The sequence below is a fragment of the Mya arenaria genome, chromosome 17, assembly GCF_026914265.1.
Source record: "Mya arenaria isolate MELC-2E11 chromosome 17, ASM2691426v1".
Lineage (NCBI taxonomy): Eukaryota > Metazoa > Mollusca > Bivalvia > Myida > Myidae > Mya > Mya arenaria.
This window is the reverse complement of record NC_069138.1, coordinates 32541735-32556343: the sequence shown is the minus strand read 5'-3', so window position 1 is coordinate 32556343 and position 14609 is coordinate 32541735. Positions and strand designations below refer to the sequence as shown.

Below are 14609 nucleotides of genomic sequence, written 5' to 3'. Positions count from 1 at the left end.
ATTCATAGTCAGATGCGTACCTATGCATACTTGAGTACGTCCATTGTGTACCAGGTACTGTACATGCACTTGATTCATAGTCAGTAGCGTACCTATGCATATTTGAGTACGTCCATTATGTACCAGGTACTGTACATGCACTTGATTCATAGTCAGAAGCGTACCTATGCATACTTGAGTACGTCCATTGTGTACCAAGTACTGTACATGCATTTGATTCATAGTCAGAAGCGTACCTATGCATTTTTGAGTACGTCCATTGTGTACCAGGTACTGTACATGCACTTGATTCATAGTCAGTAGCGTACCTAGGCATACTCCAGTACGCCCATTGTGTACCAGGTTCTGTACATGCTCTTGATTCATAGTCAAAAACGTACCTAGGCATACTCCTGTACGTCCATTGTGTACCAGGTTCTGTACATGCACTTGATTCATAGTCAGAAGAGTACCTAGGCATACTCTAGTACGTCCATTATGTACCAGGTACTGTACATGCACTTGATTCATAGTCAGAAGCGTACCTATGCATACTTGAGTACGTCCATTGTGTACCAGGTACTGTACATGCACATGATTCATAGTCAGAAGCGTACCTGTGCATACTTGAGTACGTCCATTATGTACCAGGTTCTGTACATGCACTTGATTCATGGTCAGAAGAGTACCTATGCATACTCGAGTACGTCCATTATGTACCAGGTACTGTACATGCACTTGATTCATAGTCAGAAGCGTACCTATGCATACTTGAGTACGGCCATTGTGTACCAGGTACTGTACATGTACTTGATTCATAGTCAGAAGCGTACCTAGGCATACTCGAGTACGTCCATTATGTACCAAGTACTGTACATGCACTTGATTCATAGCCAGAAGCGTACCTATGCATACTTGAGTACGTCCATTGTGTACCAGGTACTGAACATGCACTTGATTCATAGTCAGATGCGTACCTATGCATACTTGAGTACGTCCATTGTGTACCAGGTACTGTACATGCACTTGATTCATAGTCAGATGCGTACCTATGCATACTCGAGTACGTTCATTGTGTACCAGGTACTGTACATGCACTTGATTCATAGTCAGAAGAGTACCTAGGCATACATGAGTACGTCCATTGTGTACCAGGTACTGTACATGCACTTGATTCATAGTCAGATGCGTACCTAGGCATACTCCTGTACGTCCATTGTGTACCAGGTTCTGTACATGCACTTGATTCATAGTCAGAAGAGTACCTAGGCATACTCGAGTACGTCCATTATGTACCAGGTACTGTACATGCACTTGATTCATAGTCAGAAGCGTACCTATGCATACTTGAGTACGTCCATTGTGTACCAGGTACTGTACATGCACTTGATTCATAGTCAGAAGCGTACCTGTGCATACTTGAGTACGTCCATTATGTACCAGGTTCTGTACATGCACTTGATTCATGGTCAGAAGAGTACCTATGCATACTCGAGTACGTCCATTATGTACCAGGTACTGTACATGCACTTGATTCGTAGTCAGAAGCGTACCTATGCATACTTGAGTACGGCCATTGTGTACCAGGTACTGTACATGTACTTGATTCATAGTCAGAAGCGTACCTAGGCATACTCGAGTACGTCCATTATGTACCAAGTACTGTACATGCACTTGATTCATAGCCAGAAGCGTACCTATGCATACTTGAGTACGTCCATTGTGTACCAGGTACTGAACATGCACTTGATTCATAGTCAGATGCGTACCTATGCATACTTGAGTACGTCCATTGTGTACCAGGTACTGTACATGCACTTGATTCATAGTCAGTAGCGTACCTATGCATATTTGAGTACGTCCATTATGTACCAGGTACTGTACATGCACTTGATTCATAGTCAGAAGCGTACCTATGCATACTTGAGTACGTCCATTGTGTACCAAGTACTGTACATGCATTTGATTCATAGTCAGAAGCGTACCTATGCATTTTTGAGTACGTCCATTGTGTACCAGGTACTGTACATGCACTTGATTCATAGTCAGTAGCGTACCTAGGCATACTCCAGTACGCCCATTGTGTACCAGGTTCTGTACATGCTCTTGATTCATAGTCAAAAACGTACCTAGGCATACTCCAGTACGCCCATTGTGTACCAGGTACTGTACATGCACTTGATTCATAGTCAAAAAACGTACCTAGGCATACTCCAGTACGCCCATTGTGTGCCAGGTTCTGTACATGCTCTTGATTCATAGTCAAAAACGTACCTAGCCATACTCCAGTACTCCCATTGTGTACCAGGTACTGTACATGCACTTGATTCATAGTCAGAAACGTACCTAGGTATACTCCTGTACGTCCATTGTGTACCAGGTTCTTTACATGCACTTGAGTCATAGTCAGAAGCGTATGCATGCATATTCGAGTACCTCCGTTGTGTTCAAATAATTGTTTGTTTCCCAGAAATTGCATTTGTTTAAATCTTGTAGAATAAGGAACACCATTCAGAAGCTAGGAGGGTGTAGAAAAATGTTACTTTTTTCTGGTTAAAATTAGCCATTTTTTCACTAAACATTGGCGTTTAGAATCATATGAATGCTTGAAAGATAGCTCCTGTATAATAACTATTTCGTTCGGAAGGGCTACAATGCACCCTTTTGCTCTGAACCCGTAAAAGGCATATTGCATAAAACATAAGAAAGACTTTTCAAATACGGGCATTTGGTTTATAACAATTCAGGTATGCTCCAACACATTTCCTGGACGAGTTAAATGCAAATGTGTATCATATGATTATTTTTATAATATACAAATTGACGGTAATACATAACAAAAAGACCTACCGGTTGCACATGCGCTAAATAAGAGCCGACAAAGCTATGCCATTTCTCGCACTAGATGTTTTGCAGAAACGTAGTACCCGAAGAATCTAAAACCGATCATTTTAATTTCGTTTATATGTGGAAAGAATTCTCATACACACCCAGTAAGATGACGCCCTCATAATGAATTATGTAATATGTTCATGACATCAGTTAACTACTTATATACAGAAAGTAGTGATGGCTTTAAAGTGTTTTTCATGAAACCAAGAGAAAGAAAATCACGTTTTTCTCTTATAATTTGAATGAAAAAATACTGGTTTAATCAAATATTTGTTTATGATATTTAACACATGTGAAATAAACGTATGACTTGCTGTAATATTACCGCATAAGCCAGTATTTTCTCAAATTGAAATGTTTACAATCATGCGGAGTGATAACGTAACAGAAGTATCCATATAAATTTCAGACACAAATACGCGATGGTTATTTTCAACCATACACAAGGTATACCCATGTGATGATATTATTTATCATGTGTTGATAATGAAATGCTGGTGCAAAAAATCTTCTTTGTTAAAAACGCCTGTTTTTCATCATGTATTTATCATTTTGACATTTGACGTACAATAATTAGTTATGTGGTGTTATAATAATACCATTTATGTTTTTTAAGTACTAATTGCGTTGTTTAACACTTTTTAGGATGTGCCATCCCAGATGTTTCAAATGCGAACATCACACGCACAAATGGCACGCATACAGATAAGCTAAAGAACGGGGAAAACGTAAATGAAAATAACTGAATATTTTTGTACTGCTTTGTACTTATCAATTAGAGTTTATTAAGTAATTATTCGTGAAAAACTCTAGCGCCCGTGATTAGCTTACAATGTAGGGTAAACACTGTTAGGTTAGTAGATTGTTAAGCCTTTCTTGGCTGGTTCATGTAGTTTTCATTGGAGTATTATCATTATTATTATTATCATTATTATTATTAGTATTATTATTTTTATTATTATTATTATTATTATTATTATTATTATTATTAATATTATTACTCAACAAAACCATTATCATTTACAAAACAATATTCCATTGCCCATATCATGTATAAAAGCCAGTTGCATTTATTATACGTAAAAATTATGGTGGCAATTATTGAATAAGGTATCCGGCCCACATATAGGCTCTTTCTCTGATAGTTCCATTAATCCATTAACTATATTATTAAATGCAGATGTCTGATGTTCGCATACAATTAAAATATCATTTAAAACTAATTATTGCTGATTACTACTGTAGTGTAAAATAAATGACATAATTCATCAAGTTATTTCAATTTGCATATTTGTTCTTTGGCTCCAACTGAAATCTGATATTTCAAGCCAAAGAACAAACAGAAATAGTTGTTTTACTTTTTTTGTTAATTTATGTTATTAACAGGTTCTTTTTTTATGCACACATAACCCTGTTAAATGATACAATACTAACATGGGGTCACCGGGCATACATAATTTACATTTGTGTGTGTGTTAGGTACCTGATATGACTGGTTATCATTTCAGATCACGGTAACCTGCCATGAAGGATATAGTTTCAAAAACAGTGGGGTTGATGACTATTATTCATATCGTGACTACTTTGATCTTGAAACAAATGACACACACTTCACTCTGACATGTACTAACGGCACGATAGGCAACAAAAAATGTGAACTATCACAAGACAGTAAAGATCAACAAGAAAACATGCATCCTACGATGAAACCAAGTTCATCTGTTTATGAAACAACGACTGTTCCAAGTGCCCAAACCACATCACCAATACATAAATATCATGGTAAGCGAAATATCCAAGATAATTCATTAACGTCATTCTTTATATGTCACGCAAATCACTAAGATCATACACACGCTATGATACATGTATCTGATGTCCCTGCCCTTGCCGTTTTTAAAGCATGCACATGCAAACTGTCTACAGAAACGTTTTGGTTGAATATAAAACGTGTTTTATCTAGGCGTGCTTGACTGCACCATACCTGAGTCCACCGATGTACACTTTGTGACACTTTCCGGCGGGGAATTAAAAGAGGGGACGCAGGTAAGGGGATGCTAAACGAGTGTGCCATGTAGTTAGTTTCGTCGTGTCATTTTTTAATTGTCACCACGTGATAGCATTAATACAATCATGGTGACTTAAGGGAAAACCATGCTCCAATATTTAGAAAATGACAAACAAGTTATTACAACATTATACATCACTTGTCCGACTTGGTGACCATAAACCAAACTCACATGCACCAAGGTTTGTGATATTGGGACCAAGCATCAAACAACGATTATAAGCTTGTACAAAGGCAAAATAAACAAAGTCCAACACACCTCAGCGACAAAAGGACCAACTTTCGTTATTACAACTATATGATGGTGTTGCCGCTTTGGAACGTTCGGTAAAATAAATTATTCAGATGGTGGGACCCTTAACGTGTATACGAACAATGAATTACCGACAATCTGCCAACATGCCCACAGCACAGTATAGTTGGTCTTTTTGGAAGATGTAACATAACGAAACATAACATAGCATTTATTCAGCATTAAATGATATTACATTCATAGGAAAATGCAAAACATATAATATAAATTATATAAAAAATATCATCGTGTGTAGTAATGTAGTAATAATTTTTTTTTTTATTGTAGATACATCATGGTAAACATTTTATAGCGGAGAAGGAATGTAAGGATTACTACGAGGGTAACTACGAAGACGCTGATGGAGAAGTAACTAGTCCGCCAATAAACCTTGTCAATACGCACGTTAATTGTACTGATGGTGTGATCTCAAATTATACCCTGGTTTGTGACGATGGTAAGTGAAAACGTTATAGGCTTTAAGGAGGTAATAACGATTTGGAAATAAATTGAACAAGTTTTACAGAAGGAAAGAAAAAACCGATAGCATTTCACTCTAAAAGACATGATTATTATGGCAGTATAATAGTTCAATGTATGTTATAATAATTGCATTTAAATTGAATATATTCAAGCGATGTGCTTTTAAAGGGTTTTCTCTTCCAACAGTCGACACTTCCGATACTGCCGTTACCATTTCGGAGGAGTGCAAGACTGTACCAAATGGCAATGTTACAGATAACGGCCAATCAGTTGAGTGTAACGAGGGTTACGTCAATGCTAACAGCATTTCGTACGAGAGATACAGTTGTTATTGTGACAGGAACATCCCTGCCTTGGTGTGCAATGGAAGGCAAGCCAAGTGCAAACCAGGTATACTAATTATACATTTGTTGATTTAACATCTTAACGTGTAAATAAAAAAATACTATATTTCTGCATTGCAAGAAAACATAAAAGGAAATCAAAGTTCAGTGTTTTGACTTAAGCGTAATGAAGGAATTTTTTGCGTGAATTGTCTAGCTAAACGTACAATTTATTTTCAGTTAACTGTAAAATAGACAGACCTATTGAGCAAGGGATGACTCTCATACACAAAGGACGGTTTGTCACCTCTTCATCAATAGAAGCAATTGATCACGAAGATCCGTCGTATTTAACTGGGAAATCGGAAGGAACGACATAGCATACGAGCCAAGAAATCGGCTGTTTAAATGTGACCGGGGAAAGTGGTTAGAAGATAACAGAAGAGGTGGCTCATGGTCGTTAGGCAACAATGGAACGTTTCCAAAATGTCGACCAGGTATTAACAACATAATTGCACTATTTTATAAAAATAAGTTTTCTTAGAAACATATGCCGTCAGCTTAAACAACCTGACGTTCGAAGTATTGAGTCATACGGAGTAAAGCACAAGCTATATGCTCGGACAAGTCATTGAAAAAGATTCAGTTGTTTTTATTTGATTTTAGGGGTATTTTCCAATAAAACATTATTCCTGTTTGCAACTTATTTCATGGGATTATATAATTACATAAGGTCCGCAAAAAGCCCAGTGGATTTCGATGTGATGCCACTTGCAATAGACTTCACAGACCAAAGAAAAACCGTCTGTCGATTTTGCGTCTTCTATTACGTAAAATGTGATCACGTGGACTTAAATCTTGAACACGAGTGCTCATTAGCCCGTAAAGCAACAAAACATGTACACGTACAAGTTGCTTCACTTATTTAATCGGTTAATCAAGTTGTAGCTGTAAATTACGCCTGTAAGAACGACGAACGAAACGCTTTTAGGAGTTGAAACTAGCTGTCCAAAGCCTACGGGGGCGGTTCAAATTGATTGTCTCTGCAGTGCAAAACTGCACTGCGATAGCGCTTTGTTTTATTGCAAACAGAAGAATAGGTGAGATAATGTATTTATAGCACATTTGTTTTCGGCGCGGACACGAGGGCACGTGTGACAGTCGGTAACGAAGCTTGCCCAATTTTGGCATTTTTAAAAGAAAAGCATCTTTATTTCAATAACAGTGTTAGTGTCACCATCACGGAACATTCTGGAATTGTACATCTCTTTCAGAATCATGCAATCGATATGTTTCCTTTCATACCTGTAACATATAAATTTTATAAGACTTGACGTTAAGGTACAGTTGGTGTACGTTTCATAAAAAACGCATGTGCCAATGTTTACAGACGAGATGACGTGCAATAATTTGAAGTGACAGTTACGGATAAAGAGTTCATGAAAACATGATATTTTACTGGGTTCTAATATTACTGTAAATCTTATTTCATTAATAATTGTTAATTTAAAGTTCTCAAAAATATTATTACATACTTTTAAATTGGCGCGATATCTGGCGTAACCCGTTTTATATAGGGGTATTAGATTTATTTCCATGACTTGTCAGATCACCGAAAACACCTGTCCGGTATGCAAGAATAAATTCTCTATCATCCTTTTGACTTTTGTTTCCCTTGCGAAGTATGACAGATACAAAGGGATTACTCTGACCGACTTTGGCGTTTGCGTCGTTTTTGAAGGCGTCGCACTTTTGATCCCGATATATACATGTAACCTTTTGAATGCCTTGTTTAAATAACGGTCGGTTTTTAGGGTTAATGTCATGGTGACCTTTACTACAAACATGATGAGCGCGATCCTTGCACGTCCGATAGGCAGTGTTTTAGTTCAATTAATGCATGTCAAATATTTCATCATAAGCACTGGATTAGTTTTGGATAATATTTGCTTACTTTACTAGGAACAAATCAAGGTACAATTTCGTTTACAGATATACTATTGTATTTCCTGGTACTAAAATCAGCCGTGATATAACAATAGAAATTAAACGTTTTGCGAAGGATTAGAAGGATACACAACACCCAGAAAATAAACAATAAGAGTTTAACAGAGTGGCTCTTTGAAATTATTACCTCCTTATTTCATGCAAAGTGCGAGTGTCAGAACGGAGGAACATGTATTCGAGATGAAATGTGTAAATGTCCACCATTCTCAACTGGACAGCAGTGTGAAACATGTAAGTAACGCAGAGATTGGCCATTTATTAAAACTTCAATATCAGGTTATTGCATGTAAACTTGATTCGGATATGAGAACATTTTCACCATTTCTAATGAACATATTTAGATATTCAATTGATTTCGTATGTTTCCCAACAGTTACAATGCATATGTAACATTTTTAGTTTGTGATTTGTATTGACGTCGTCTACGAAAATGAGTAATGTTAAGGTATTCATGGTTACCACAAAAAAACTCAATTTAATCAAGAGATAGGATCGAAAAACAAAAATATAACAATGGTTATAACTGAATTAAAATATGCCAGCGAAGTTGAACCTGTGGATGAAAAAGTGACGTTTACATTTAACGAGATATCGTTCCTCGTAAGCTGGAAATCATAGCTTTAGATGTATATTCCAGCTCTTTGTCCTGATGGATGTCGAAACGGTGGGACATGTACCTCCCCAAACAGGTGTAGCTGTCCGGAAGGATTCTCTGGCAATCGTTGCCAAACAGGCAAGCCCTCACGCGCAAAATGGGTCATTTTTTTGTTTATTTTAACAACTTATATCAGCTTATATTCTGATAGATATCTTATCTGTCTGTGTGATATTGTGACATTGTTCATCATCTGTTTCGGGCATATAACGTTGTGTGTAAAGATTCCATTGTATTATTGAAAGTTATATTTATTTTTGGGAAGGATAGTGATGACATACAGAATATTTTCAAGCATGTAAAGGTTTTTTCCGCAATGAAACTTAAAACAATCCGTTTGATTTCCATTCAAATTTGATAACTAATGTAATGACTGTTAAATTAAATCCAGTTGAGGCCTTATGGTCAATGTGATGGAAATATTGTAATAAATCAGTGTTTAGCTATAAGCGACATCTATCTATCTATCCATCTATCTGTCTGTCTGTCTGTCTGTCTGTCAGTCTGTCTATCTTGTCCGTCCGTCCGTCCGTTCGTTGTGCACAAAACGCTTATGTTACGGAATATGAATAAGGGCACCCCTCAATGTTAAGTATCCTTTCCGGGAAATATACATGTATTCATTTCACTAAATTAATCGCAATGGAAGCCGTTATTTGATTTATGCAAATTTTACTTAAACGTGTTATTTACGATACTGTAAAACAAACGTGTGTATGCAGTTTGATTGTTTTAAGCGGAAGTAAGATAGTTCAAGTATCAAGCTCCTGAAATGTATACAGACACAACATAACACGTCCGTGACCGGAAATTGCCATGTTCAAAACACTGTCATTCTTTCGGGATTAAAACATTGATCGTTAGACCAGCGCCAAGCAGTACGTACCCTTTTGAGTAAAAATCATAAAACTTAACGATACTGATACGTTTGAATGTTATTTTAATATTAGAAGTCGATATTTCCGTGAAATAAACGGAACATTTTCAAGTTTGTCCCCTATTCAGATGTTTTGTTCAATTTTTGGCCATGGTCAGGAAAAAATCAAATCATTAAATCCCTCAAATAAAGATACAATGTAAGGAAATAGATTGTTTTTCATTGTTACAAAAATGCAGTATCATAATGAATGGTATAATTTGATGGTTCCATAAACATGCAGAACCTAGGTCCTTAAATAAAGATAAAAATCACTATATAACGCGCATATTTTCAACATTATTTATTTAAGACGTCATGTCAAATGATATCACACTAGTTCTCTATCAAAACCCTTGACTGACTGAATATTTTCATAGCATGCCTTTTTGCAAATATGCCGGTATTAATTGAAACAAACAGTCATTCCTGCGCTGATGTTGAGCCGAATACAACAAACTGAAAAAGCAATGATATTTCCCGTGCTACATAACATTGCAAACATGTAGTAACCGGAGGAATTTTAAACAAAATATATTCGTCCGATCATTTGAATTCCGTTTATTAGAAAAAATAAATACCAAAATACATCAAGTCGGGATCGCTACACAAACTCTATTTTTAACGAAATTTGCGCTTTCAATTGGTGATCTAACAACAGGACATTCCTTCATTATATGTACATGATCAATAAATCGGAATGCAAAATATCCAAGTTAATTCATTTACGTCATTTACGTCATACTAATTCTTTATTTGATACGAATATGTCACGCAAATCACTAATATCATACACACGCTATGATACATCTATGATACATCTATATGATATCCCTGTCCGTGTCCATTTTTAGAGCATGCACATTTAAACTGTCTACAGAAACGTTTTGGTTGAATATAAAACGTGTTTTATCTAGGCGTGCTTGACTGCACCATACCTGAGTCCACCGATGTACACTTTGTGACACTTTCCGGCGGGGAATTAAAAGAGGGGACTCAGGTAAGGGGATGCTAAACGAGTGAACTCATAAATAAGTGTGCCATGTAGTTAGTTTCGTCGTGTCATTTTTAATTGCTTTAAGACTAGGGTTGTTCTGGAATATTAAGACTTTGATCATAATCTAAAAGAGTACTTCTATGATCTACATGAAGGTCCATTTACTGATTCAACAGCAATAAACTTAAGGGTAATTATTTCGAATATAAGGTTTTGTGATATATGTTATAATTGTAACAGAAAGACACAATTGCCACCACGTGATAGCATTAATACAATCATGGTGACTTAAGGAAAAACCATGCTCCAATATTTAGAAAATACTTCAGTGAAACCTTTATCTCATTTATCGCTTTCAAAGTTTTAAATGTACATTCTCTCATAGAATGAATAAAAACTTTGGTCGAGATTGTGAACAAAATAGTTTACAGCCAAAAGTACAATTTATTGTTTTTGACAAATGCTCAAGTATATTTCTTGCTTTAGAATAACTGCTCTTTAAAACAATGACAAAGGCTTAAATATAACCATGCTATGATCTTACGTAATAAAATGAGTTAAGATTTTATTTGCGATTTAAGTTCAAACTAATTTATTTTACAACGATTGACAAACAAGTTATTACAACATTATACATCACTTGTCCGACTTGGTGACCATAAACCAAACTCACATGCACCAAGGTTTGTGATATTGGGACCAGGCATCAAACAACGATTATGAGCTTGTTCAAAGGCAAAATAAACAAAGTCCAACACACCTCAGCGACAAAAGGACCAACTTTCGTTATTACAACTATATGATGGTGTTGCCGCTTTGGAACGTTCGGTAAAATAAATTATTCAGATGGGGGGCCCTTAACGTGTATACGAACAATGAATTACCGACAATCTGCCAACATGCCCACAGCACAGTATAGTTGGTCTTTTTGGAAGATGTAACATAACGTAACATAACATAACATTTATTCAGCATTAAATGATATTACATTCATAGGAAAATGCAAAACATATAATATAAATTATATAAAAAATATCATCGTGTGTAGTAATGTAGTCATAATTTTATTTTTTTATTGTAGATACATCATGGTAAACATTTTATAGCGGAGAAGGAATGTAAGAATTACTACGAGGGTTACTACCTCAACTACGAAGACGCTGATGGAGAAGTAACTAGTCCGCCAGTAAACCTTGTCAATACGCACGTTAATTGTACTGATGGTGTGATCTCAAATTATACCCTGGTTTGTGACGATGGTAAGTGAAAACGTTATAGGCTTTAAGGAGGTAATAACGATTTGGAAATAAATTAAACAAGTTTTACAGAAGGAAAGAAAAGGCCGATAGCATTTCACTCTAATAGACTTGATTATCGATGGCAGTATAATAGTTCAATGTATGTTATAATAACTGCATTTAAATTGAATATATTCAAGCAATGTGCTTTTAAAGGGTTTTCTCTTTCAACAGTCGACACTTCCGATACTGCCGTTACCATTTCGGAGGAGTGCAAGACTGTACCAAATGGCAATGTTACAGATAACGGCCAATCAGTTGAGTGTAACGAGGGTTACGTCAATGCTAACAGCCTTTCGTACGAGAGATACAGTTGTTATTGTGACAGGAACATCCCTGCCTTGGTGTGCAATGGAAGGCAAGCCAAGTGCAAACCAGGTATACTAATTATACATTTGTTGATTTAACATCTTAACGTGTAAATAAAAAATACTATATTTCTGCATTGCAAGAAAAAATAAAAGGAAATCAAAGTTCAGTGTTTTGACTTAAACGTAATGAAGGAATTTTTTGCGTGAATTGTCTAGCTAAACGTACAATTAATTTTCAGTTAACTGTAAAATAGACAGACCTATTGAGCAAGGGATGACTCTCATACACAAAGGACGGTTTGTCACCTCTTCATCAATAGAAGCAATTGATCACGGAGAATCCGTCGTATTTAACTGTGAAATCGGAAGGAACGACATAACATACGAGCCAAGAAATCGGCTATTTAAATGTGACCGGGGAAAGTGGCTAGAACATAACAGAAGAGGTGTCTCATGGTCGTTAGGCAACAATGGAATGTTTCCCAAATGTCGACCAGGTATTAACAACATAATTGCACAATTTTAGCACAAGATATATGCTCGGACAAGTCATTGAAAAAGTTTTAGTTGTTTTTATTTGATTTTAGTGGTATTTTCCAATAAGATATTATTCTTGTTTGCAACTTATTTCAAGGGATTATATAATTACATAAGGTCCGCAAAAAGCCCAGTGGATTTCGATGTGATGCAACTTGCAATCGACTTCAAAGCCCAAAGAAAAACCGCCTGTCGATTGTTCGTCTTCTATTACGTAAAATGTGATCACGTGGACTTAAATCCTGAACACGAGTGCTTATTAGCCCGTAAAGCAAGAAAACATGTACACGTACAAGTTGCTTCACTTATTTAATCGATTAATCAAGTTGTAGCTGTAAATTACGCCTGTAAGAACGACGAACGAAACGTTTTTAGGAGTTGAAACTGACCGACTTCGGTGTCTGAGTCGTTTTTGACGGCGTTGCACTTTTGATCCAGATAGATACATGTAACATTTTGAATGTCTTGTTTAAATAACGGTCGGTTTTTAGGGTCAATGTCATGGTGATCTTTACTACAAACATGATGAGCGCGATCCTTGCACGTCCGATATGCAGTGTTTTAGTTTAATTAATGCATGTCAAATATTTCATCATAAGCACTGGATTAATTTTGGATAATATTTGCTTACTTTACTGGGAACAAATCAAGGTACAATTTCGTCTACAAATATACTTATGTGTTTCCTAGTACTAATATCAGCCGTGATATAACAATAGAAATTAAACGTTTTGCGAAGGATTAGAAAGATACACAACATCCAGAAAATAAACAATAAGAGTTTAACAGAGTGGCTCTTTGAAATTATTACCTCCTTATTTCAAGCAAAGTGCGAGTGTCAGAACGGAGGAACATGTATTCGAGATGAAATGTGTAAATGTCCACCATTCTCAACTGGACAGCAGTGTGAAACATGTAAGTAACGCAGAGATTGGCCATTTATTAAAACTTTTAATATCAGGTTATTGCATGTAAACTTGATTCGGATATGAGAACATTTTCACCATTTCTAATAAAATATTTAGATTTTCAATTGATTTCGTATGTTTTCCAACAGTTACAATGCATATGTAACATTTTTAGTTTGTGATTTGTATTGACGTTGTCTACGAAAATGAGTAATGTTAAGGTATTCATGGTTGCCACAAAAAAACTAATTTTAATCAAGAGATAGGATCGAAAAACAAAAATATTACAATGGTTATAACTGAATTAAAATATGCCAGCGAAGTTGAACCTGTAGATGAAAAAGTGACGTTTACATTAAACGAGGTATCGTGCCTCGTAAGCTGGAAATCATAGCTTTAGATGTATATTCCAGCTCTTTGTCCTGATGGATGTCAAAACGGTGGGACATGTACCTCCCCAAATAGGTGTAGCTGCCTGGAAAGATCCTCTGGCAATCGCTGCCAAACAGGTAAGTCCTCACGCCAAAAAAGGGTCATTTTTTGTTTATTTTAACAACTTATATCAGCTTATATTCTGATAGAAATCTTATCTGTCTGTGAGATATTGTGACATTGTTCATCATCTGTTACGGGCATATAACGTTGTGTGTAAAGTTTCCATTGTATTATTGAATGTTATATTTATTTTTCTATCTACCTATCTACCTATCTGTCTATCTGGTCTGTCTGTCCGTCCGTCCGTCCGTCCGTCTGTCGGTCGGTCGGTCGGGTCCGTCCGTCCGTCCGTCTGTCCGTCCGTTCGTTGTGCACAAAGCGCTTATGTTACGGAATATGAATAAGGGCACCCCTCAATGTTAAGTATCCTTTCCGGGAAATATACATGTATTCATTTCACTAAATTCATCGCAATGGAAGCCGTTATTAGATTTATGCAAATTTTACT

At 36.2% G+C, this 14609-nt stretch overlaps 1 protein-coding gene across 1 annotated transcript in view; it reads left to right on the top strand.

Annotated features, from left to right (window-relative positions):
* Positions 1–14609, top strand: part of LOC128222983 (uncharacterized) — a 114213-nt gene that overhangs the window by 87644 nt on the left and 11960 nt on the right. Inside the window, exons 15-20 of the mRNA XM_052932196.1 lie at positions 4835–4917; positions 11694–11871; positions 12085–12288; positions 12461–12718; positions 13584–13673; positions 14080–14175. Of these exons, the coding sequence (XP_052788156.1) occupies positions 4835–4917; positions 11694–11871; positions 12085–12288; positions 12461–12718; positions 13584–13673; positions 14080–14175 (909 nt within the window). The remainder of the gene's footprint in view (positions 1–4834; positions 4918–11693; positions 11872–12084; positions 12289–12460; positions 12719–13583; positions 13674–14079; positions 14176–14609) is intronic.